Genomic DNA, 25,369 nt, shown 5'->3' on the forward strand with positions numbered 1-25,369 from the left:
GAGTTTTACGAATACATTTTGCTACTGATCCCTGGTAAAGGCCAGATAGACCAAAATGTTGGATTATCATCCTGGCTGGGTTATGTTGTGATGGATTTAGATTGATATGAGAATTTAGAGTAAGTTCTGCTATGTGAAATTGAAATTTGCTCTGTGATGCAGTAACAAGTACTTGATATATAATAAAAGGACAAATGGATGGTTTCCGCACACTAACGTAATTACTGGCTGCGGAATTTAGGTTGAGTACAATTGGATATGGAACACCCGTCTACTCATTTCAGGATGTTTTTGGTTTGGTTTATTTCATTATTTGATACAGGTACTTCTACATTCCAAGGATTGCTAGGTTTTAAAGTGCTTCCCAAGTGCTGTCTCTCAGGCACCTCTTTGTTTTCTGAACTGTTTTTTTTAATGCATTTAGCAATGTTATGTTGCTCTCTTTGCTGTAGTAACAGGTGAATTGTGGGAATGTTTACCTCCAAAATTCCCTGAGAAATAATGTAGGCCTGACAGGATACTCCTTGCGTGCATAGAACTTCCATCAGCTTCAATGGCATTAGATATGGTAGGGACCAATACTTCACACCTGCTCTTGTGCTGACAGGTTGATGACACCTAGAGTAATAACAAACCTAATGGTAGAATGGTACTGTTGAAAAGCAATACCTAGAAATGTAGCACCTAAGTCTGGTAAGCCTTTAAAACCTTAAACGTTGCTCCCACCCCGCTCCCCACCACACAATGGTTTGGATTTCCTTCAAAGGGGATCTGCGAAGCTAAAATGTAATTGAATGAATGCTTGAAATATGTGTTGAAAGCTCCCACTAGCAAGGCTGAGAGTGGAGAGAGAGATGGAGCAGAAAAACTAAAATTTAACTGAAAGTTCAGAGAATACGGTTGGACTCTTTCTTTCTCCTCTGGGTTCCTTTCGCTACTGTTTTCCTTGCCACCCATACCCTTGTGACCTTCCATTCATTGACAGTTGGTTCCTTCCCTGTTAGATCTCCTTCTCACTTGGTGGCTCATATTACTGGTGTGAATTACACAGCAGTAGGAATTTACACATCGTGGCTATATATTAGTTGTAGCAGGAGGGAAATGCTCAACGGTAAAAGGGCTGAAAAAGGAAACAGGTAATGTATGAGCTTAGGAACTGCCACACATGAGGTCAATGGTCTTTCTAGTCCAGTGCCCTGTCTCTGATAAAGGCAAGTGTCAGACCATGTAAATCCCCTATAATGGATAATTAGGGAACAACGTTTCCCATAAAGGAAAGTTTTTTCCTAAACCCAGGCAAAATCATGAAAATATATGTCCATTTATAAAATGTTTGTCGTATCTAATTTTTGAAAAAAAAATCCATTTACATGTCTATTTTTTGAATGTTTAAGTATTATGTTGTGTGTTTGGGGTTTTTTCCCTTTTTTTAAATTTCCTGTTATCAGTGTTAAATTTATTGCCTTTTAATTTCATTAGGGAACTTCAAATGCTAACACAAACGTATATCAAATGGGACAAGGCTTAGAAGTACCAATTTTATGTCATTGAAGATTGTTGCTTCTTTTAATAGCTAGTTCTAAAGCTCATAAGGAGGGTCTATTCTTAGCTCTACAGTAAATGAGATGCAGGAGTTAGTTCAAGAAGCAATTCTAGTGGAGGTATTAAGTAATAGTGACACCAATATAATTAAGGTCAGTATCTTTGGAGTAAGAATCATACTGCAAATTAGCACTGTGGTACTAAGCTTTTAGAAAAGGAGGTTTTAAAAAAAAATCAAGGAGCTAGTCAAAAAACGCTCTAATTGCAGAAATTAAAATCCTTAGATCCAGCATGTTTTTTTTTTTTTTTGACAACTGCAGCGTGTTCAGCAAGTGGTTTCACTACAGTGATGCCAAGATAGTTTTCTTGAGAGATTACAGCTGAATTAGAATATGATTAATCATATTTTTATTGCAGCATGCATCATCTTGTGCTTAAGTAACACCAACAAACCCTGGTCATCTGCAGGTAGGATCGAACCGGGGACCTCTGGAGCTTAGTGCATGAGCTTCTACCACATGAACTAAAAGCCAACTTGCTCTTAGCTAAGGCTGTAGAGCAGACTCATTTTATCTCTCTCTAAGTGGTCTCAGTGCCACTAGATGGGACAGAACACCACATCCAGGAGATGTGTGGGTTACACTTATATGCACTGAAAGTTATCTTCTATCACATTGCCCAGTTGGCAAGTGTAGCTACATTCTTCTGTAGTTCCTCACAGTTTAGTCTTGTCTAGCCTAGATAATTTTGTCATTCAAATTTTTGTTGGGAAGTGGAGCAGGAAGAGAAGAAAATAGAGTAGGAAGAGTAGATATGTCCCTGCAGGCATTGCCCTCTTCCCTTCTGTTGTAAGAATCACCTTTTGGGTTAGATCCTGATCCAGCTCCCAATGTCCTGGGCACACCAGTTAAGTTAGACAGTTGCAAGGAATGTGGTTTAGTTAGGCCACAACTTTATTAATGAAACTCATCTGGGACATATCTAGCAAAAACTTGTATAGTGCAGGTCAATATTCCTTCCTTAGTTGTTTCTACCTGGTGGAGGCCTGCTGTCAGCCCCCCCTTTCTTCCATGGCAGGTCCCCAGCCCATTGCTGAGACCTCACCATCCTCCCCTGGTAGAACATGAGGGTTAAGAGGTTGAGGAAAAAGGGCTATCTCCTCGCTGTACCAAACATTAGGAGCCCCAACCCTGCTACCCAGCTTCTTTAGGGGATGCCAGGCATTAGCCAAATCTGTGTTTAATGTTGTATGTGTATTGAATCTGATAAGATACATGTGGAGTTTTCTACTTATATAATTAAAGAAATTGATGTCCCTCATCCTGCAGAGACATCCAGTATCACAGAGACATGGGGGTTCACCAGCATGGAGCATCTTTCAAGACTGGGCCTATGTCAATAAAATAAATTTCTCAAAGTAAAACAAAAAATATTATGTGGAAGGTCACCTTGCATCTCACACACACAACTCCTTTAAAAATGGTAGCATTATGGTACGTCTACACAGCATTAAAAAAAACTCCGAACCCAACCCTGCAGCAGCGAGTCTCAGAGCCCAGTCAACTGACTCTGGCATACTGGGCTTGCACTACAGAACTAAAAATAGCAGCAAAGATATTCAGGGCTGGGTTGGAGCCCGGGCTCTAAGACTTGGGTGGGTGGAGGGGTGTCTCAGAAGCTGAGATCCAGCCTAAGTGGGGAAGCATACATTGCTATTTTTAGCCCTGTAGCATACTCCCCATGAGCCCAAGTCAGTTGACCATGGTTCTGAGTTTCACTGTCATGAGTTGTTTTGTTTTTGGTTGTGATTTATTTTCAGTGTAGACATGCATTTAAATGCATTAGGTTGAGAAGATAAGGTATGTTAGCAGAACAGCTGGAGGAAAGTTGGAACTTAATATGAGGTAAATACCTCTAGCTTGCTGCAATGAGGCCAACAGATTGTGGGCCAGACCCACTGCTATTCTGGGTCAACTGGCACCTTATTGTTTGTGCAAGTTAAACTGGCTAAGGGATTATTAAATATAATTGAAGCTCATATGTTAATCTTAACATACATCTTCTCCTGACTTTCAAAGATGGATGTACATGAACATACCACAAATGGCCAGTTAAGCACACAGCTTACCATGTTTCCACATAACTCAACAGGCCTGAACAATTGTGATAGTTGTGTGACTGTTAAGTTGCGAACATCAAACCGTGGAAAAAGAGGCCAGATAAGTCATTGTTTTGTCACCTGAGGATTCCTCTACATCCAGGTAGTTCAAAACAGCCCAAAGGAGGGCTAAGGTTGTGGTCCAGAGTTTTGACAGCTGTTACAGAATATCAAAAACCATACATTGAGTAAAATGAAATAATTTAGCATTCTGTTCACAATTTATTTTTATTTAATTAGAAAACTTTCACAGCCCTGGACCCAGGGCTTATTTATAGAGCAGGTACAGCACAAGCGATGACGTTGCAAGATTCCCCAAAGTGCCCTACCAAAATATCTCAATCTTGAGCTAAAGGGAATAATTCTAGGGTTGAAAAGGTAGGTTAGTCTCCACGCTCACTTCACTCTTTGGCCTCTCTGAGAGTTCCAACAAGATTGCTGCTTTGTTCCAGTCGCGGCTGTAGATTTTATAATGGGCTTTGTCCATGGGAAACTAGACCGAGGAAGCCAACAACCACTGGATGGCTTCAGGCATTAGATTACTGGCCTGGGCTGCATTTGAATTGGCATTCTAGAGACAAAAGGCATAATCCTTTAGCAACATCCTGAGTCAATCAGTCCCCTGCAAATTGTAACTTTTCCAAAGAAATGTTTATGAAATAGCTTAAACTCTGAATGTTGCATCTTGAATGTAACGATTCTCTGCCACTTACACTGTACGTTCTGTGACAGTTGCTGAATGTGCAAGTGTTGCTGAATCTGCTACACTCATTATAAAGTATAAATTATAAATATTTATGTTGTGCAGTTATATTATTTATTCATTTATACTTTTGATACGATCAGTTGTTATCATTAAGCATTAAGGATGTTGAGTGTTCGTTGTCATATTAAGAATAGAAAAATACCACAAAATACTAGTCTGCCACAATATAGTTTGTTGGCCTTCCGCTTTTATGATTTATGTTGGGTGGTGGCTGGCATAGGAGTACTCTGTGAAGATATTCCTCCAAAGTATTTCCCCCTGCCCCCCTAAATACAAAGTTGTTTGATTTTTTTCTTTATTGGAGCAATAAAACATTTTTGCATTCAGTATACGTTTATGGGATGGGAGGGGTGGAGATGAGGAAGATGATTTAGAATGAAAAACATTGCAAACATTTGGAAACTTTTTATGGGGGGCAGGAGAGAAACTTGAGACCTTAGTGTGTTCTCTAAAGAACAAAATTACAAAAACCATAGTTACACAATATAAATCGGCAAAAGCAAGGAAAGATTGATGGTTCCTGGCAGTTAATTTAAAGTGGTATGTTAACTTGGCTTTGTTTTTAATACAATAATACTGTTTTCTGCCTAACAAAACAAAATTTGCTTATAAAATTTTGAATGCTTGATTTTTTTTCCCCATACTTGTGTTTACAATCAAATTTCCCCACTTTTCATTATGCAGGACAAGGATGGCAATAGGTGAAAATGTGTAAAAACTATATGAAAATGCACTCATAACCTTGAAACCACAATAAAAAGGGAACCTGAATTAAATATACCAGCTTGTTCAAGTGACTGTTTGGGATCCTGTTTCTTCCAGTCTTCTATCTCAGAAACTAGGAGGCTGGCCCCTTTTATCCCTTTTTGAAGCAGGACCCAAGAGGGAAGAGGCTTAATTCCACCTGCTAGAGCTGCTGAGAGCCCTCCAAATCATAAGCCCAACCTTGATCAGATAGATGGCGTTTCCTTGGTTACCTATTCTCACCAATGTGTTTATGCTAAAGGAGCTGTATATTCTATACAAGAGACAACAGAATATTTGTCATTGCTTTTGCCGCTAAACAAAATGATGCTGAGAAGGGTTAATATGACAATTCATTTGACTAACTTTCCAGAAAGCAGCTACTAACTGCTAGCAAATACTGTACTCTTGTTTTCATGTCTCACCTTAAATCCAAAGGGCCAAATGTTGCCCTTATAACAAACTTATAAAGCCTCGCTACATAAGTTGGGCCTTAATATAATACAACTCATGTCAAATTTAAATAGAGCAATAAGTTGCATGTACTTGTATAGTGCCTTGTTGATTACATTTAGCTGTTCTTCTCCCCCTCCAAACACGCCTACACTTCCCCTTACTCAACCTTAGTTATTAGCTGTTTTACCTGTAACCTTAATCACTGGATAGCATGTATTTTATGAAGTAGATAAACCTACTCTCTGAAACAGGGAATACTTCTGGAACCCAAAAGCCTCACAACTACTATCAGGGGGGGAAATCCCATGAGGTAATGTCAATTAATTAAACTCAAATTTACGTAAGTGAGTAGTAACTTTAGTGCATATCAACAACAGCTGACCATTTAAACTCCAAAACCTGAGGTATCAGGAGCATCCAAATATAGCTGCAGTTGAAGTCCTTCATTTGTTGTTAAACAATCTAGAATCATCTTCCATGGTCTTAACTCCATGTTTAGATTAATCACTGCTGCTATGCTGTGCCTTCAGGTGTTTTGTTTTGGGTGTTTGGAACCATGATGTAGAGAGAGAGAGAGAGTGTGGGTTAACCATCTCTCAGTAAGGTCAGCCAGGAATAATGTCCCTGCAAGTGAAATTCAAACCATGTCTCAGGACCTACAGTTACCTTTATTTGTTGGCTGCTGGAGCCTGGGTAGCCCATTCTGAGGAGACTCTGCAGCTGTTTCTTCACTGCTGAGTAGTATTGATTCTAATTCATTTCTTAAAAATGCCAATGTGTGGTTTGTTCCTCCATTCCTCTTCCTTCAGCAATAGGCACTCCCATATCATCCACAAATTAAGAGAGATATCTCCATGCACACACATTTTGTTGGTATTGATAAACTGGTCAGATGAATGGATAGTTGTCCAGTCAATGTATGACACATGGCACACCTGAATTTGAATCATTGTGTGTTGCTGTAGTGTGTTAACTCGGAACAAAAAGATAAAGCAATCTATGGCTTGTCCTCAAAGTATTTCTAATTGATTTGACCCAGTAGGTCGACATGCTGGTGGCGAGTAGGTTTAAAAATGTGATTCAGGTTTTTCTAATAATGCTGATCGTTACGTTTAGTTGTTTTGTAGTCGAATATCTATAGAAAAATGCACAATAGCAGAGGTGTAAAATAAGTAGCATGTATTGACCCATTAACCTTTTACCCCCAATTGGGGATATTGCAGATTATGTATTCCTTAAGACATCCAATCCTAAACCGAACTTCACACCCCTTGATAATCTGTACGTTATTCCCTGATAAACAGAAACTTCTATGCTTAAACTCTGTACTGTTTTCTTTTTATTTTAACATCATCTTAATAACATTTTTAGGTCTACGATGTTTTTCTGAAATGTGCCTGGAGATGAAACAATTAAGTTTTTAGAGATTAGATTGGGGGAAGGGAAGACTGGGGGAGGAGGGAAGCTAACCACCTTCCCTAATCTCATTTCCTTATTTATTTTCTCAGAAACCACCACCGTCGCAGATTTAGCAGATTTAATGATATTTAAATGTTCTTTGGGGCCAGTGTGGGGAGTATGAAAACCTATTTAAAATCCTTTTAATGGATATTTGGCCTTTGCCCTGTCTGGATAAGGCAGCAGTGTGAACATCAATGCCTTATTTTTAATCAGGCTTGAAAAGTCACGCTGACTGGAACAAAGCTACTGACCTCCTGTACCTCTATTAATCCTTGAAAATAACCCTAACCCTCTCCTCTCCCACCTTCTCTGGCGCACAGATTTTGTGTTGTTTTGAAACATGACTTAGTAGTATGCGGGATGTAAGCACCTTTCATTTGAGGAACTCATAGTACTTTATGAACATTAAGCAAGTTCCACAACACCTCTTTGGAGTAGTAAGTACACCTGTTTCACAGATAGGGAAGGTGAGGCACAGGGAGCTTATGTGACTTTCACAAGGTCATATGTTACTGAAACAAATTTGGAAATGGAACCCAGGAGTCGTGACTCCCAGTCCCCTACTCTGACCACCATACACATGCTGCATATATAGCTATAAGCACTATTGAAATGTGTTTTGCTTCAGGGTTTGTTGAAAGACCAGGTAGTGGGGTAGTCACCCACTCCAGCCTTAAAGGCCTTAAAACAGCCCAGGAGAGGGCTGTGGCTGGGAGCAAGCAGTTCCCAGGCTGACTGGGGGAAGCAGGCTCAGCTGTTGCCATGCCCCAATCAGGGCTCAGCTGGCCCTTATAAGAGCAGACACTCTCTCTCTGCCTTGAGAAGGTACCTGGAGTGGACCAGGGCTGGGGAAGGCCAGAGGAGCTGGGAGGCTCCAGACTGGAAAAGCCCCAGGCTGCAAGCCTGGCAGACGGCCTAAAAAAGTGTACTGGAGTTGCAGGGGGCAGCCCACGGGTAGGCAGAGGCAGCAGGTCCAACCTCCCCTTGCCTGTGATGACTGGCTAATACACTGCAGTCCGCTCAGTGTGCGGGGGCTTAATGGTGATTGGCAGTACCCAAAGACTGAGGCAAGGTAGGGATAGTGGGTGGGGGTTCCCCTGGGAGGGGGAGACCCAGAGACTGTGGGGGGGGGGTACTGCCAGGGGGCAGCACCCTGGGTGAAAGGGGCACCGGGGTTGGGGAGGGACACAGGGCCAGCGGCAAGTGGGACACCGGCCTGCAGAGGGCACTCCAGAGGCTGGAAAAGCGAATTCCCTGAGAGACCAGCAGGAGGCTCTGCAGGGGTGAGTCGCCACACCGTGACAGACCAACAAAGCATCTGTTGTGTGGCTCAGTAATGTGGTAATGAAATGTGAAATGGCAATATCCACTCCTAACCTCGTGGGTTTATTTGTGACTTTGTGTAAGTCCCTTTTTATAATTGAGCCATATGCTCCATGTCCCCTCCAGAGTCAGCTTTGAGGTCTCTCTATTTTAACATATGTAAACTGTAATCTTACGGATTACAAAATCTGATATTCACAGAGTATGCTAACGTAAACAAGTTACTGCTTCCCAAATTTCATTCTGGGGATCTAGGGTCACTTCTCCCTTGCTTTGTCTTGATCTTTTGCTTTTCATATCTGAATCCTGCCACCTTCTCCTTCAAGATACAGTAAGGAGAACATCAACATACCTCTGACTAAAGAAGTTGAGATGATTACCTTGGATTTGTTTCACCTGTGCTACCAGGATAGATAAATACCTGGATTCCTGGGGCTTCCTGCTTTTAGGTCCAACTGTGTTGCAGGTCGTGTCTTCTGCATTTGCACTAACAGGTGTTAGAAAAGTGACACGTTAACTGACAATCTGCCAAGCTTCTGGTCTTTCACATTTTACAAGCAGCTTAATTTCCCCTTCCCTCAAATTGGTTGCCATGGGAGGTGATCAATCCAGCTGGGGACTTGCATTCTGCTGTAACTGACTGGAAGAAGGAATGCCATTAGCTAGAGTTAAACATAGATGTATGGCTGAATTGGCTATACTGGTGGTTCCCAGCAAGATTAGCAATGATCAGAGGAAAAGCCTGACTAACTCCCTTTGATCCCATGGATTGTTAATGAAAGCCTTCATGTCTTCTGTAAATGTTAGTACCATTTATCAAACTCAAACATGTATTTGTTGGATTTTCATTCTGGCCTGGCTCCCTACTTGATGAGATAGTTTCATGTAGAGCGATTATAGCTTGTTACCTCAAATTTAAACACATTACTTGAGATGACTATTTTTCATTCTCTTGTGATGCTCATCTTCTAGTCAGGTTGATGATGTTTTTTTCAGATCAGTCCTTTTGCTACTAGGGTTCCCTTGTTTCATGCTATAATTGGGTCTGATATCCTTGTGTCATTTGCCTATTCGCCTAGGTGTTTGTCAAAACAGAGCCTCTTCTTTCTTTGAGCTACTGATTTTCCTGTGTTTTGCAAAACACAGAATGGTCTTTAAGTAGCTTACTCAGAAATGGCCACTGACTCAAAAGGTGCCTGAAGATTCCCAAGCCATCCTGTAATGCCCATCACTCTCCATATGCTTTTGATTAGCTGTCTGGCACGTGCACTAACAACTGTCATAGCACTATTGTTGTAACTATAATTAAGGTAATCAGTCAGTTGGTTCAATGGGTGAAATCCTAACCACATTGAAGTCAATACCAAAATTCCCTTTGTTTTCAGTGGGGCCAAGATTTCACTCTGTGACTAATATGGTCTCACCATGTATGGTTCATAAAATGTTATTGCATGGGTGGTTGAATAGTAGTAATCTGAACTACCATGTGGGGCACAAAACTGGTTCCCTGTCTGTCTAATCTCTCCTTTAGTGTCCATTGCTGTACTGTCGTCTTGTCCCATTCTCTTGCACCCCAAACCAGCAGGCTTTGGAAGCATTATGTAAATAGTGTAACACACAAATAAAATAAATATTCTGATATGTTCTGAGCCATTGTGTTGTGGAAAAATGTTGCGGACAAACTGGCCAATTTTTCATAGAAAAGTGAAAATTTGAATTCTCATATTTTGATGTAATTGTTCTTGAAGACTATTTTGAACATGTTGGCATTTTTAATTACAAATAAAATTGGATGAGATTTCAATAAAATTATCTCAAGGAATAGGTGTATAACTTTATCCTTTTGAATTGAAATTCATATTTTTTTTCATGTTGACCATTTTTTAAAATTTGGAACTAAGAGAGAGAAGCTCTAATTATGTGGGGGGTGTTACATTTCATTGAAATCACAGCCATTGTGCTAAATCTTGGTGTGTAGTCCTCTGTATCCTTCAAGAGCAATTCTTGCTCGCTCTTCAGCTCTACATATGCTACTTTGTCATCTATTCTAGCGATATCTGTGTTCAGAAATGGGTGTCAAACACAGTTATGCCAGAATCATAATTGATAACTATTTTCTAGTATGACTGTTGCTAGCAGTTTTACTATTGTCTAGGGTAGAAAAGAATTGTTTTAATACCACCTTTCTATGGACTGCTCCACCTAGATTGTCTATTGTCGTGTTTCATAGTGAAAGACTGTTTGGAACTGATTTAGATTTCAACTCTGTTTTAAAATAGTTTCAAATTATAATAAAACTGCAATGCAAGGAAAGGCGTTGAGGTCTGGCTTTGCTGGGCTCTGAAGAGAGTACGTTCATTCTTGGCTTTAATATGGACAATGCTTTGGTCAAAAACAATGTGTGTGTTATTAAATACCAAACCCCAACCATTGCTGAGGAAATATATTGTAACAGAATATGTACAGGAAAACATCAGAGCTAGATAATCCGTATATTTCACTCCTATTAGCAATAGTAATTGTGTATTATGCCAGGTTTTGGATGCAGAAAAAAATTCTATATCAATAGATAATAAAATACTTGATGCTTTTGTTGTCTTTGGCAGCTTTTTGGAAACTGCAGCCTATTTCTGTATGAAACCAAAAATGGGAGAGAAGGAAGTGTCACCTCATGCTTTCTTCAGTATTTGGCATGAATTCAGTTCTGACTTCAAAGACCTCTGGAAGAAGGAAAACAAACTTATTCTGCAAGAAAAGTAGGTGTCCTCATTTTTACAATGACTGTTAACATTCTTTCTAAAAGAGTATTCAGAGCAATATCTCAGGAAAAAATCAACCTGGGCATAAAAATATATCTAATGTCTTTCAAATAGCTTCTGATACAAACTTTTATTAATTTTTTTTTATAAATACATCCTAACGGTCATGAAGTCTACTAATCAGTAAAAATTTCAGTTTGTGCCAAGCTTTTTCTGTCTTTGTCCACATGACCATGAATGACGCATTAGAGCATGTAATTGATACATCACTATTAATCCAGCCAATGAAACATTATTCACTTAAGTCCTGAAAGTCATTGAGAGGTTTTCTCATTCATATGTTTATAGTGAGTCATAGATCGGGCTCAATATCCAGAGATGATATCCTAAAATATTTGACCTATTATAGCAGGGGGAGACAAAAATCTAGCAAGGTCATCCCACAGAGAGAACCAAAACAAATAAAATACCCAAACTCTACTTTTTTGAGCTTTCTTGCACCATGATAGAAATAAGGCATGATCACTGGAAAAAAAAAATTGGCATAACTGCCTGTGCCTTGTGTAACCCTCTGGTATGTGTGTATAACAGGTGCCCCTTTGTGCCGATCCACAGATGATGTGGGTCTGTTACAGCTCTCAGCTAAGAAATCTTGGCTCTTTAGCTAAAGCTAGTATGTTGGCTAAGATGGTGGCTGTCATATAAGCGGGAGCTTGTCCGGTCATTCTAACACCCACTGAGACGTGGATTACACCTTGTGTTAGAGGAGCTATTGTATGCTATATATAGTTGTTGGTTTTGATAACTCAGTGAGCATAAGAATGTTGCTATGATTTAATAAATGTCAAAATAAAATGAAATTTTACAGAGGTAGGCCTGAACAGCAAATGTTTATAGACATGCATAACTTTACACATGTAGTCACAATGACTTCCATGGGAAGTTAATGAAATTACTCAGATTATCAAAACTTGTTATGTAAGCACATATTTAGGCACCTAAATAAAAAGGGCTTGCTTTTCAGAAGTGCTGAGCATGCACAATTCCCACTGAAATTAGATTACTGCGTGGCTAAAGTCAATGGAAACTGTAGGGACCTAGCACCTAGAAAATCAGGTATCTAAGTCAAATTATTGATTTTTAAGTACAGGGGAAGATATTTTAGAGTGAATTCCCTTTTCACAATTAAGAAAACGAGGACTGGATTCTGATTCTATGGCAAGTTTACGGAGCAAATATTAACACGGTGCAGGTACTTACTGGACGGGGGTGCACTTCATTTTACTGCCTGTCTGAAATGATTTCATGTACTTAAATCTCTCTCTTTAGTATTTAACTTCAGCCCAAGTTCATTCTGTCTCCAATTTCCCATGTTGCGATATAGTTGCCAAAGGTTTATCTTGTGTTTCCATGTATTTTTCATAAAATTCTTTTTAATTTTTTTTCTTTTTCTGATTATTAGGTTATTTTTCTTAAAATGGTGAGAACTCCTCTCACTGTACATATTGTTTCCTTTAGTATTTTTTTAAAAAAAGGGGGGGGAAATACATTTTGACTCTTTAAAAGATCAGCTCATGGAAAATTTTGAAAACACTTTTTAGATTCTCTGCTAGTCATACAAATGTTTGTTTGCTTTGTTTCTCCACATATTTTGAAGTACAAGAGAAGTTGTAATGAAAACAAGACCATTAAGTGTTCACTTGCTTGGGTTTCTTATTACCCTACCTGAAATCATTATCCTCCATATATGGTATCCTATGTAGATCGGTGTGGAGGAGGAGATTATGATGATCTGAAAAAAGAGGTCCATGACTTCCCATGGGAGAAATTCATTCAAGGCAGACAAACACCTAAGAAACAAAGACCCACTTTTATGAATGTTTTTCCATTATGATATGAGGAATGTGGAATACAGAAAATAGTACATCATGCTGAACTGACTCAAGGCTTTTTTGTAATGTTCTGTCAGCATGGATTAAGAATTTTGGAGGTCCTGGCTTGCTCTTTCCATCCCCAGGGTACCAAGGTTAATGATAATTAATACTACTTAATAATAGTGATTTGTATCTAACTATATAACTGTTAACTAATCACACCCCAGCAGGAGGTGCTATAGAGGCAACAGGCAAAATCTTAGAGGAAAAGGAATAATTTACAGAGCTGGTCAGAAATGTGAACTTTTTCTGTGAAAAATATCATTTTCAGCAAAACATGACAAATCTGAAATATTTCAACAGAAAATCAAAATATATAGATTCTGAAATGCTATTTGCAGTCCCTCATGAGAGATGTAGTTCAGGTGTCTCATGCTCCCTGTCTCCTCCATAAGATGGACCCCCGAGCCAGATTACAATGGTCTCACATCTTGGTGAGGGGAGGTGATGCATCATGGCTGTTGCATGGGCCATGATGCATCGTGGAAGATTAAATCCATCTGGGGATCCCATCCTATAGAAAAGAATGAGTGACCCAAACTACAACACCTATGAGGCACCACAATGGCATTTAACTGAATCTATCTATTTTTGGCTTTGGCCAGATTTTTGATGAGCAATCAGATTTTCCATGGAAAGCACATAATTTTTGTGAAAACTCTAATTTGGTTGAAAACTCATTTTTTTCCATCAAACAGTGTCAATAGAAATTTTCTAACCAGCCCTAGTAAAAATATGTTCTCTAGAGGTGTCCTCCAGCCAACTGACAGAATGGTTTTCTTGACCTGTTGTAGTAGCCATTTCCAGCTCTACTGATAAAGGACAGGAAGGTTGTGAATTGAAGGCCTCTTTGTACCGGAAGAGTAAAATGGAGAATAACCTGGGCAAGACACTCTCAGCCACTCTAGGGCAACACTCCATAGTATTCCCTACTCCCACAAAATTGCAGTAAGAATTAAAAGGTAGGGACATATCTACAGTTGGTGTAAACTGACATCAAGGCTGTTGGATTTGAGGATCTGGCCTTTTGCTTCCAGAGTGTCCCCAGGACTCTACATCTCTATGGTTCCATGACTTAAATTATTGCCAAATGAATACTTTCCTGAGAGTGCATAGTTTAGCTTTTAACTCAATGGGGAAACACTCTAAATCTGAAATACACTAAGCTGCTTTGTGATGATACATGCCACTCAGATGCCACTGATGTTATTTATACCTAAAAGATTGGTGCCTAGATTACATGCTAGTTGTCTCATGCTAATATTTTAATGGTGAAATCCTGGCCGCCTAGAAGTCAATGGCAAAAAGTAGGGCCAGAATTTCACACAGTGTATTTTGAAATCACAGTGGTTGCTTCTCTCTGTCTATGTTTGGTAAATCAAGTTATTTTCTGTAGCTAAAATCAAAGAGCAAGGTATTGTCTGTACACATTTATATGACAGGTCTGATAAGAACCCCCACCCCTTTTTTTTTTCTTTGTTGCAATATAATTCTGTTGCTAGGGAAATAATTGCTGCAAAAAGGAAAGCAGTTTGACAGTGATCATATTTGTAAGAACTGAATCCTGTTCTTTTGTTTGAGCCCCAAACAATGTTCTTTGTTTAAGATTACACTGTGTACAGCATTTCTGGCCTAGTTTTAAGGTCCTTGGTCTTCAGTAGGGAAAACAAGGGGGAGTGATAGCTTCTTATAGTAGAAGTTCCTTATCCAATCTCTGTAAATGTGAGTCAAATTGTTAATACAATAACTTATCCAAAGGCCTTTCATAAATGGGTTTTTTTCTAAAGTGCACCCTTATGTTACAGATGTGCCAAAAATGTGTGTGTTTAAAGAAAGCAGTCAGTAATTCTTTATTTTAAATACTTTCCAGTCTGGATTGCAGCTTGTATATTGGTTTGCAGGCATTTAGATAAACACAGCAGTGTCTAGTCTTGGTATTTCTCAGCTACCAGATGAGAAAAACCAAAGAAAAATGGCGCAAGGTTAAGAACAAATTCATTTTTCTGAAGTTTTCAACTGCTTCTTCTCAGTTGTGTCAGATGAAATAAAGCAGAAATGGAAAATACCAGTCACAGAGAAAATTCGACAAGACACTGCTGAATACAGTAGCAACACAAAGAAAAATGCACCTGAAATTTACATGTAAAGCATACTTCTTCATTAGTACTGTTGGGATTTTCTTAACAGCACTGTGTTTGGTAGCAAGGGTAAGATGGGCATTCCATTCTAAATCATTCTGAGTTGTTTATAATGTTCTCAGAAATGTTCCCTTCAGGCTGAAATTTCTTATGCTGGGTCTCACCCTAAGGGTGATTTTTTTTTTTAAAGTCTAAACAAGATCCATTTAGCTATTTTTTTATTTACACATCTTTTTTTTTAAAGCGTGTACTTTAAAATACTTTTGTTCTGTGTTTCATAACTAAAAATGGCTTTGTTTTGATATTTAACCTTGGCAGGTATACCCTTTTTAGAGAAGAAAGGGATATCATAAGCTTGCAAACAACTGGCGTCAAATTCAGCGCTCTGTTACGTCTGTGCAACCCCACCAACGTTCGAATTTGGCTCTTGATTTTGAATTAACAATCTAACAAGCTTTGAATGATCTCACCTTTTTTCTTCCACTATATTTTTTTAATGTGCCATTAATAGACCACATGTTGCATTCATATATTATGAGCTCTGAGAATGTGTTTTCCTGTGTATGTTACAGCCAGACCTCCTGGATCATGTGATGGGATCCTGAAAAGTGGGTGTAATGGAAGCAGGACAGGTCACTTAGGGTAGGAGTAGACCTGTGTCCATGACTATAGCATGATGTAGGTGAAGGTAGTACATTCACTGCTTGGAATCCAAATGTCTAATCTTGGTCCTGAGCACCCATTTGCTGTTCAGTGTTTGGGATTAAGACTCTCAGACATCTTAATGTTTTGTTTATAGGCAGTTATTTTATCTATAGCTGTGCAAATAACATATTTTTCAACTTGTTAGCAGTTCTCAAAAATTGGAAAAAAAAATCAAGTTGAACAGAAAATATTTTTTCAGCAAATTGAAAAGTTTTAAAAAATCGTTTTGGGGTCAAACGTTTTGTTAGACACAAAGTGAAACACTTTTTATTAATACTTCAAGCACTTTTTAATCTTTTAAAAAAAACATTTTGCATAAAAGTAAAGGATTTTTTCTAAAACATTGTTTTCAAGTTAAAAAAAATGAAACATTTCCATTTGGAATTAATTTTATTGTACTTGACTGAAGCAATTTGGCAAAATCAACATGCATTTGCAAAATGTCAGTGTCACCACATCTGCATTTTTCACAAAAAAAAGTTTTGGTCAAAAAATTTCATCCAGCTCTAATCCTGTCCCCCTTGAGCATGCCAAGCTGTAAGTATTTAACTTTTTCCTTTTAAATCAATCTCTTCAATCTCCTAATTTTGTTTAACTTTCTTTGAATTCCTTCTGGTTTCTCTAGATCATCCTGGTAATGAGGTGTCCATCATTAAATGCATTTTTTCCAGATTTATTTGTGCTTGAGCCTGATCAGAGAGAAAGGAACACTGGCTGCCTCCTCTATCATCCAAAGAAGGGAGGTAGAGGGGCTAGGCAGGAACAACTGTGCCACCTGACTATAAACCTGGAACTGTCTGGAGGAGTAGGGCAAGAACCTCCCCAAGAACTGAAGACTGACTGGGAGAAGGGAAATCTGTGGAGGCACGCTTAGAGTCTTGTCTTCAAGCTGAGGTGGGCAAATTCCTCACTCTCAGAGAAAAATTCCCTGAGAGTGCAGACACACTTGTATGACAGTCAAAAACAGAGTAAGTTATACAGAGTTAATTATTGGAATGTCTTCTATTGGTCTGGGTGGCAAAATCTGTCTTTCAAGACTAACAGAGCCAAACGCTTCTTTTTTTTTATTTGTATTTTTAATTTTTTAATTATGTATCCTCTGGCTCGTGACAGTAGCAAAGAGAGTTGAAGGCTTTCAGAACTTTTTTTTTTTTTTTTTTAAAAAGGCCAACATTTTAAAATGCCGGTATCTCTGGTGCAGCATTAGAGCCTAATTAAAACCTGCTAGACTTGTCACTAAACCTGGAGAGGCGTTGTTCATAACCCCGCATCCATTTTTTGGGTGGCAGAGTAGGCAAAGAAGTTCCTTTCTCTCTATCCCTGCTCAGAGTACTGCTGCAGTCTCTTCAGATAATCACTGCTGCCCCAGATAGCCCCACCCCTTGCAAAAGTGTAGGAGTCTGAACATGGGAAAGAACTCCTGCTTGCACAGAAGAAGAGAAAAGGAGAGGGACAGTTGGGGACCCCGAAGTGTGTGTGTGTGTGTGTGTGTGGGGGGAACTTATTGTCTACTCACCTTGGCGCATATTTATGGAACAGGGTGTCAGCTAATAGAAATGCACTTTTACTGACTCTTAGCTGTAGGTGGGAGGGGGTCATAAACTAGATCTACATCATTATAGTAAAGTTCTGACATCTTCCACCTCACGCTAAGTGTGAGAACTTCATTTCACTGACTCCATCCAACCTTTTAACTCCCATGATAAATCTTTGACATTTTAAAAATAATCTGTAACCCCCCTAAATTTACTCCTCATTTGACTCTAAAAGTTGCCCATTCCCATAAGAATAGCAGTTAAGCTGGCACTTGGCGTGTCACATTGTATATCTAGATGAAAGGGAGATTCCTGGCCAACATGTCTCCACAGCTCATTGATCTCCCCCTGCAGAAAGACTGGTATGTCTCCCTACAGATTCCCCAGCAGGATGATTTAAAACTTGCTGTTGAGCAATTTAAAGTCTGGCATTCGATATCTATGCATTGCAGAGTAAGGCACATACTGGTAATCTGCCACTATTGCTTGCAAAGAAGGGCATTAAATCTCCTTGCACGAGCTATGTCCTCCCAAAGTAATTTAAGGGATCTTTTATTAGCCCTTATAATAAGAACCAGTAAATTAGACCTGAGAATGAGAGATCTGGGAACATGGAACTATTCACTTAGTAAGGAATGGGAAAGTGGGGGGAGAATCAGTGGTTGAAAAATTTCTCTAGTAAGTCTTCAATGTGTCATTCCTGTGATAATGAAGATTAGTAGCATTGCCTAGCAAGGCCACATTTCAAAATGAACGTAAAATTAGCTGATGTAGGATGTAAGGAAATGATGGTCATCTGGCCTGAAGGTAGCCTTGCTTCAGTCTTACTGAAAGTAATAGGAAATGGTGACCACTTTGACTAAAGACAAAATTCATGATTTTGCTGGTATAAATCAGGAGATATGGACACATTTTGTGTGTATGTGTATGTATGATACTTGTCATGAAATCACAAGATTTGGCAATTCTGCTGATTTTTCAGTACCATATGAGTTGCTGTAACTAGGCACAATTTGGTGACTTAAGAATGGGATTTCCTTTAATTTTAAAAGCTGTTGCCCTTTTGAACTTTGGATGTGTGTCTCTGTGTATTTGTGCAGATATGTTTCCCTATATATAGTTGGACACCATGGTTATTACGCAATTGGCCTTTCTCCTGTTGCATAGCAGAGTAAGACAAAATCTCTAGACCACCCAAGTGATTGTAGTGGTCACAAGTGATGCTGAGTGAAATTTGGAAGTTCTGTCCCATGGGAAATTCTAATGTTTCAACATTTGTCATCCTAAATCAGGAGGAAAAAAATGCAATATTAAAATATTTCATGGAGTGAAGTATTCAAAAAATGTAAATTAGGAAATCTTGAAATGAAACATTACTACACTTTCAATCAAAATGAACATTTCAATATTCTGCAATCAAAATGTTTGATTTTGGTTCGAATTAACTTGAAATACTTCTATGTTGAACATTAAACTGCATTTCTTATTGTGGTGCTTTGCCTCATGGGTGCTCTTATTTGAATATCTGATGCCTCTATTCTTCCCTATGGGCCAGACTTCCTGGTCGGATTACATCTCCCATGGTGTACACACAGTCACTTTCATGCCTTGATGTCCCATGCAGCTTGATTGTAGGGGAATCCATTCTCCAATGTGAGAAATGTAATCCTCCAGACAATAGGAGAGAATGGGAGCCCAAATTACAACTTTAATAAGGCTATGCACCATGATCCAGAAAAATGTTTCACATCAGTTCAACAAAACTAAATATTCCTATTTGGGTTGAACCTGTCCAGAATGAAATATTTCATTTAGATTTTTCAGCCAGAAATGTTACAGAAACTGCATTTTTGTCAGAGAATCATTCCAGCAGAAAATTTCTGATCAGCTCTAGTACCAAGTTTTGCCGAGTGCCAAGGACTTGTAGTATTGAAATGGATCCACAGGCCTTTCAATACTCAAGATTAAAACTGGAGTAATATTAGAAGCAAGAGGAAGTCCAAGGACAGGGTAGGCCCATTACTTAATGGGGGCGAGGAGAACAATAATAGAAAATATGGAAATGGCAGAGGTGCTTAATGACTTCTTTGTTTCAGTCATCACTAAACAGTTTAGCAGCGACTGAATGTCTAACATAGTGAATGCCAGTGAAAATGAGATAGGATCAAAATAGGGAAAGAACAAGTTAAAATTACTTAGACAAGTTAGATTTTTTTCAAGTCACCAGGGCCTGAGGAAATATCTGAGCCATTAGTGATTATCTTTCAAAAGTCATGGAAGACCGGAGAGATTCCAGAGGACTGGAAGAGGGCAAATATAGTACTCATCTATAAAAAGGGAAATAAGGACAACCTGGGGAATTACACCCTAGTCAGCTTAATTAACACACATACAAAATGTGTAATTAATTAAGTAATCAATTTGCAGATACATACAAGATAATGTTATAAGTAAGTCAGCATGGTTTTTTCAAGAACAAATGGTGTCAAGCCAACCTAATAGCTTTCTTTGTTAGGGTAGCAAGCATTGTGGAGGGAGGGAAGCAGTAGATGTGGTATATCTTGACTTTAGTAAGGCTTTGATAATGTCTCCTATGACCTTCTTATAAACACTATAGGGAAATACAACCTAGATGGAGGTACTATAAGGTAGGTGTATAGCTGGTTGGAAATCTGTTCCTAGAGAGTAGTTCACAGGCAAGCTGGAAGGATATATCAAGGGGTCCTGCAGGGATCAGTTTTGGATCCCATTCTGTTCAATATCTTCACCAATGGTTTAAATAATGGCATAGAGAGTACTCTTGTAAAGTTTTCAGATGATACCAAGCTGGGAGGGGTTGCAAAGGCTTTGGAGGATAGGATTAAAATTCAAAATGATTGGACAAACTGGAGAAATGGTCTGAAGTAAATAGGATGAAATTCAATAAGGACAAATGCAAAATACTCCACATAGGAAGGAACGATTAGTTGCACACACCCAAAATGGGAAATGACTGTCTAGGAAGGAGTACTGGGGGTCATAGTGGATCATAAGCTAAATATGAGTCAACAATGTAACACTGTTGCAAGAAAAGCAAACATAATTCTGGGCTATATTAGCAGGAGTGCTGTAAGCAAGGCCCGAGAGTAATTCTTCTGTTCCACTCCGTGCTGATGCGGCCTCAACTGGAGTATTGTGTCCAGTTCTGGGCACCACGTTTCCGGAAGGATTTTGACAAACTGGAGAAAGTCCAGAAAAGAGCAACAAAATGATTCAAGGTCTAGAAAACATGACCTGTGAGGAAAGATTTGAAAAAAATGGGTTTGTTTAGTCTGGAGAAGAGAAGACTGAGGGGGGATATAACAGCTTTCAAATACATAAGTTTGTTATAAGAAAGAGGGAGAAAAATTGTTCTCATTAACCCCTGAGGATAGTACAAGAAGCAATGGGCTTAAACTGCAGCAAGGGTGGTTTAGGTTGGACATTAGGAAAAACTTCCTAAACATCAGCGTAAGTAAGCACTGGAATAAATCGCCTAGGGAGGTTGTGGAATCTCTATCATTGGAGAATTTCAAGAGTAGGTTAGACAAACACCTGTCAGGGATGGTCTGTATAATACTTTGTCCTGACATGAGTTCAGGGGACTGGACTAGAAGACCTTTCGAGGTCCCTTCCAGTCCTATGATTCCATGTTTCTATAATGTAGAAGTCAAGGGAGTTATGCCAGTTTTCATCATCCAAAAATATGGATTAATCTCTGAAAGTAAACTAAATAAAACGTAGAGCTACAATACTTGCTAATCTCAATGAAATCTTCATCAACAAAACACACCAGACACCTTTTTCATTGTATTGTCAAGATGTGCTTATTTGAGAAATGACATCTCAGGGCAGTACAAGTTCTGGGCATCGGTTGTTGACAAAGGAGGAAAATGTCCAGGATTCTGCTACAGGTTAGCTTCTATTTTAAGTGGTTAGATTAAAACATTTTAATCCATTTGTCCTTGATCCTCTGAGCCAAAGTATGATTAATCACAGTGTCTTTTGGCCAGCTATTGTCTGCTATGCAGTCCTTAAAGGAGCAGTGCAAGAAGTTGGCTGTGATATCAAGATAGTCCAATGCATAACCTCTTTGTTGGTAGGCAGAGGTTAAGTTTCATCCGTCAATTTGATGGGACTAGGTACATTATAATGTGCTTCTTATCTGTGTAAAAGTCTTCACAGTCAGTTACTGAATCATGTCTGTTTCATCACTTCAACCCTGATAGCCTTAGTGCAAGAGCTCTAAACTTCTGCTTGTGTTTTATAAATTACTTTTATTTTAACAATTCTGATTTCTAGCTGGGATTATCTCATGCAAGAAATATGATGACCTGCTCTAAAAGAATATTTAGTAAATAATTAAACACATTTAAAAACAGGGTGAAATAATCATATTTAGCCCTTCTTTTCATAAACAGTTTCACAAGAAAGATTTTTATAACTCTCTTTCCTTATGTGGTACTCCAGAGATTGGAGAAATATCTGGCACTGAATGGTTTGGCTGATTTTTAAAGAAATTGCTCATGTGTCTTAGTATTATAAACACGTTACTTACAAGACAGAGAGCAATCCTCACAGAACAGTTTAAATCCTTTGTTTAGCATATGACATCCCTTTTTTCTTTTATTTAACTGATTAAAAAATCCATTTAATTCAAACTATAAAACCTCTTGCTTCACTTAGTTTTTTACTCTGTCTTACCATGTACTGAATTTGTACAGACGCAATGGTGTTGAGTTTCATGAAGTACCTTCTTGAAGTGTAATAATGCCTGCTCTTAGCTTGTTGTTGGAAGGTTTGTTGTGACCATTTCTACTGCCTAAAGCATGCAACATTCCAACCTTGTCAGTATGTTTAAATTTGTCATGTACTAGTAGACTCGAGTGAAGTGTAAGGGAATCTCCACCAAGCCTACTCGGAGCCAGTCGGAAATGAATCTGTCTGCCACAGATACTTATTCAGACAAAATTATTAATGCTTAGTGGCAGGGAAGTGGCTCCCCTTCTCATTGGATTGAATGATGAGAGAAATTCTCTCAGTCTTGATAAGGCTGTGGTCAGGCTGGCGTTTGGTCTAGAAGGTAGATAAAATGATTCTGCCTTCAGGGCTGCAAGGACGTCTGGTTTCTTTTTCCTGTATCTGTGCCAAAGTGTATCTCCCTTATTCATCTTGCAAGCTGTCTTTAAACTTAATCATGGTGAACTTTTTGTATATGTTTGCCTGACAATAAATAGGGGGGAGTGGGAGGTGAAAGTGCTGGAGAAAAACAATTTTATTATGATGGAAACAAGAAACCGCTCCCTTTGTTTAGATTAACCCTCAGTAAACTATCAAAATTTTATTCAAAGGCAGGATTTGAGAGCCTTTCTTTTGCACTGCATAATAACTAGCTAAAACCGTAGGTTTTTTACAGGCTCGTGGATGTTTCATGATTTTTACATTTACTGAGTGTTTTACTATTGCTGTAGCTGCACTGGAGGAAATCCTTTCTGGAATAAAGCATTTGAGCTCAGTGAAGACATACATCTGTCTGGATGGGGTGGATTTGAATTATGGAAATTTTATTTAATATTTATAAAGCATTGTACAGGTCTGATCCTGAGATTGCACACTGCTGTGAGTGGTCTCTGCAATTTATGGATTCATGGACTCCAAGGCCAGAAGGGATCATTGTGCTCATCTAGTCTGACTGTGTAACACAGGGCATAGAATTTCTGCAAAATAATCTCTGTTTGGATGAGAGCATCTGTTTGTAGAAAAACATCCAGTCTCGATTTAAAAATTGCCAGTGATGGAGAATCCATCACAAGCTTTGATAAAATGTCCCAATAATTAATTACCCTGTTAAAAATATACGTCTTATTTCCAGCCTGAATTTCTCTAGTTTCAACTTCCAACCATTGGATCTTGCTATATCTTTCTCTGCTACATTTTAAAGAGTGCATTGTCAAATATGTGTTCTCCGTGTAGGTACTTATGGACTGTAATCAAATCACTCCTTAATCTTCTCTTTGTTAAGCTAAATAGATTAAACTCCTTGAATCTGTCTCTACAAGGCAGGGTTTCTAATTCTTTTACCATTCTTGTGGCTCTTCTCTGAACCCTCTCCAATTGATCAACATCCTTTTTGACATGTGAACATCAGAACTGGACACAGCATCCCAGCAGTGGTTGCAACAGTGCCAAATACAGAGGTAAAATAACCTCTTTACTCCTACTTGAGATTCCCCTGTTTTATACATCCAAGGATCACATTCGTCCTTTTGGCTACAGCATTGCACTGTGAGCTCATGTTCAGCTGATTATCCATCACCACCTCTAAATCTTTCTCAGAGTCACTGCGTCCGAAGGTAGAGTCCCCGATTCTGTAAGTATGGCCTACATTCTCTGTTCATATATGTGTACATTTACTTTTGACCCTATTAACATGGATAGTGTTTGCTTGTACTTGCCAGCTTACCAAGCAATTCAGATCCCTCTGTATCAGTGACCTGTCCTTTTCATTATTTACCAGTCCCCTAATTTTTGTGTCCTCTGAAAACTTTATCAGTGCTGGATTTTGTGTTTTCTTCCAGATCATTTTTCAATAGTGTAGTGCCAAGGACTGATCTCTGTGGGAATCCCACTAGAAACACACCTGCTCAGTGATGATTCACACTTACAATTACATTTGGAGAACTATCCTGTTAGCCAGCTTGTAATCCATGTAATGTGTGCCATATTAATTTTGTAGTATTCTAGTTTTTAATTAAAATATCATGCAGCACCAAGTCAAATGTTTACAGAAGTCTAACACATCAATACCATTATCAACTTTATCTACCAAACTTGTCATCTCATCAAAAAAGATATCAAGTTAGTTTAACAGGATTTTCCTTAAATCCATGTTGACTGGCATTAATTATATTACCCTCCTTTGTCCCGTATCAGCCTCTCCATTATCTTGTCCAGGTTCAATATCAGGCCGACAGGCCTATAATTACCTCAGTCATCCCATTTACCCTTTTACAGTATTGGAACAACATTAACTTTAAATTGGACAACCCACAATAGTGAATACTAACCTTGGTAGTAAGTGTTTGTAAGGTTAGGTCTTGATGTTTAAAAACACAAGAAATGACAACAGGTGAAGAAGGGAGGGGCAAAGACAATAAAAGACAATGCAACTGATATTGTAATAGCTAGAACATTTATTACAAAAATGGGGCCCAACTTTACAGTGCTTACTTAGACAAAATGTATTTAGGAATATAGCAGTTGGATCAGATCAGCGGTCCATCAAATCCAGTGACCTGCTTCCCAGTGGACAGCATAGATGCTTTGGGGGAAAGGGAAAGTTTCCTCCTAACCCCATTAGTAAGAGGTGAGTTTGTTCCTTGAGGCATGATGGTTTATATCCCTTCCAAGATTCTTGTTTGTTATTACAATTGTGGAAATTTCATGGTTCTCTGCCTCCCCCCCAGCTCCGATCTTTTTATTGATTTGGTAGTTCTCTTTAATTTTGTTCATACTTTACAGCTATTTAAATATAATTTCTGTTTTAAATTTTTTGCAAGTATTGCTGATTGGTATGGTGATAGGCACTTTATACATTATAAAAATTCAGCATATATTTCATTATATATTAAATCAGTCATACATATATATGACTGATTTTTAGCATATTTTGTAATAGAACAAATGGAAAATATATTAGCCAGGGTTCTTCTCACTTCTCTGCCTTATGCTTATCCACTCTTGAAAATTCCTTTCATATGTACAGATGAAAACACAATGTAAATGCTAAATATAATCATTTGCATAATTGTAAATTAGTAATTTAAATAA

General features: G+C 38.6%; 1 protein-coding gene across 3 annotated transcripts in view; it reads left to right on the plus strand.

Annotated features, from left to right (window-relative positions):
* The window catches only part of FMN2 (formin 2), a 248,618-nt gene that overhangs the window by 212,970 nt on the left and 10,279 nt on the right, over positions 1 to 25,369 (plus strand). For all 3 annotated transcript variants that reach the window (XM_037895301.2, XM_043543314.1, XM_037895302.2), the window contains one exon: positions 11,057 to 11,206. In XM_037895301.2, the coding sequence (XP_037751229.1) occupies positions 11,057 to 11,206 (150 nt within the window). The remainder of the gene's footprint in view (positions 1 to 11,056; positions 11,207 to 25,369) is intronic.

The sequence above is a fragment of the Chelonia mydas genome, chromosome 3, assembly GCF_015237465.2.
Source record: "Chelonia mydas isolate rCheMyd1 chromosome 3, rCheMyd1.pri.v2, whole genome shotgun sequence".
NCBI lineage: Eukaryota > Metazoa > Chordata > Testudines > Cheloniidae > Chelonia > Chelonia mydas.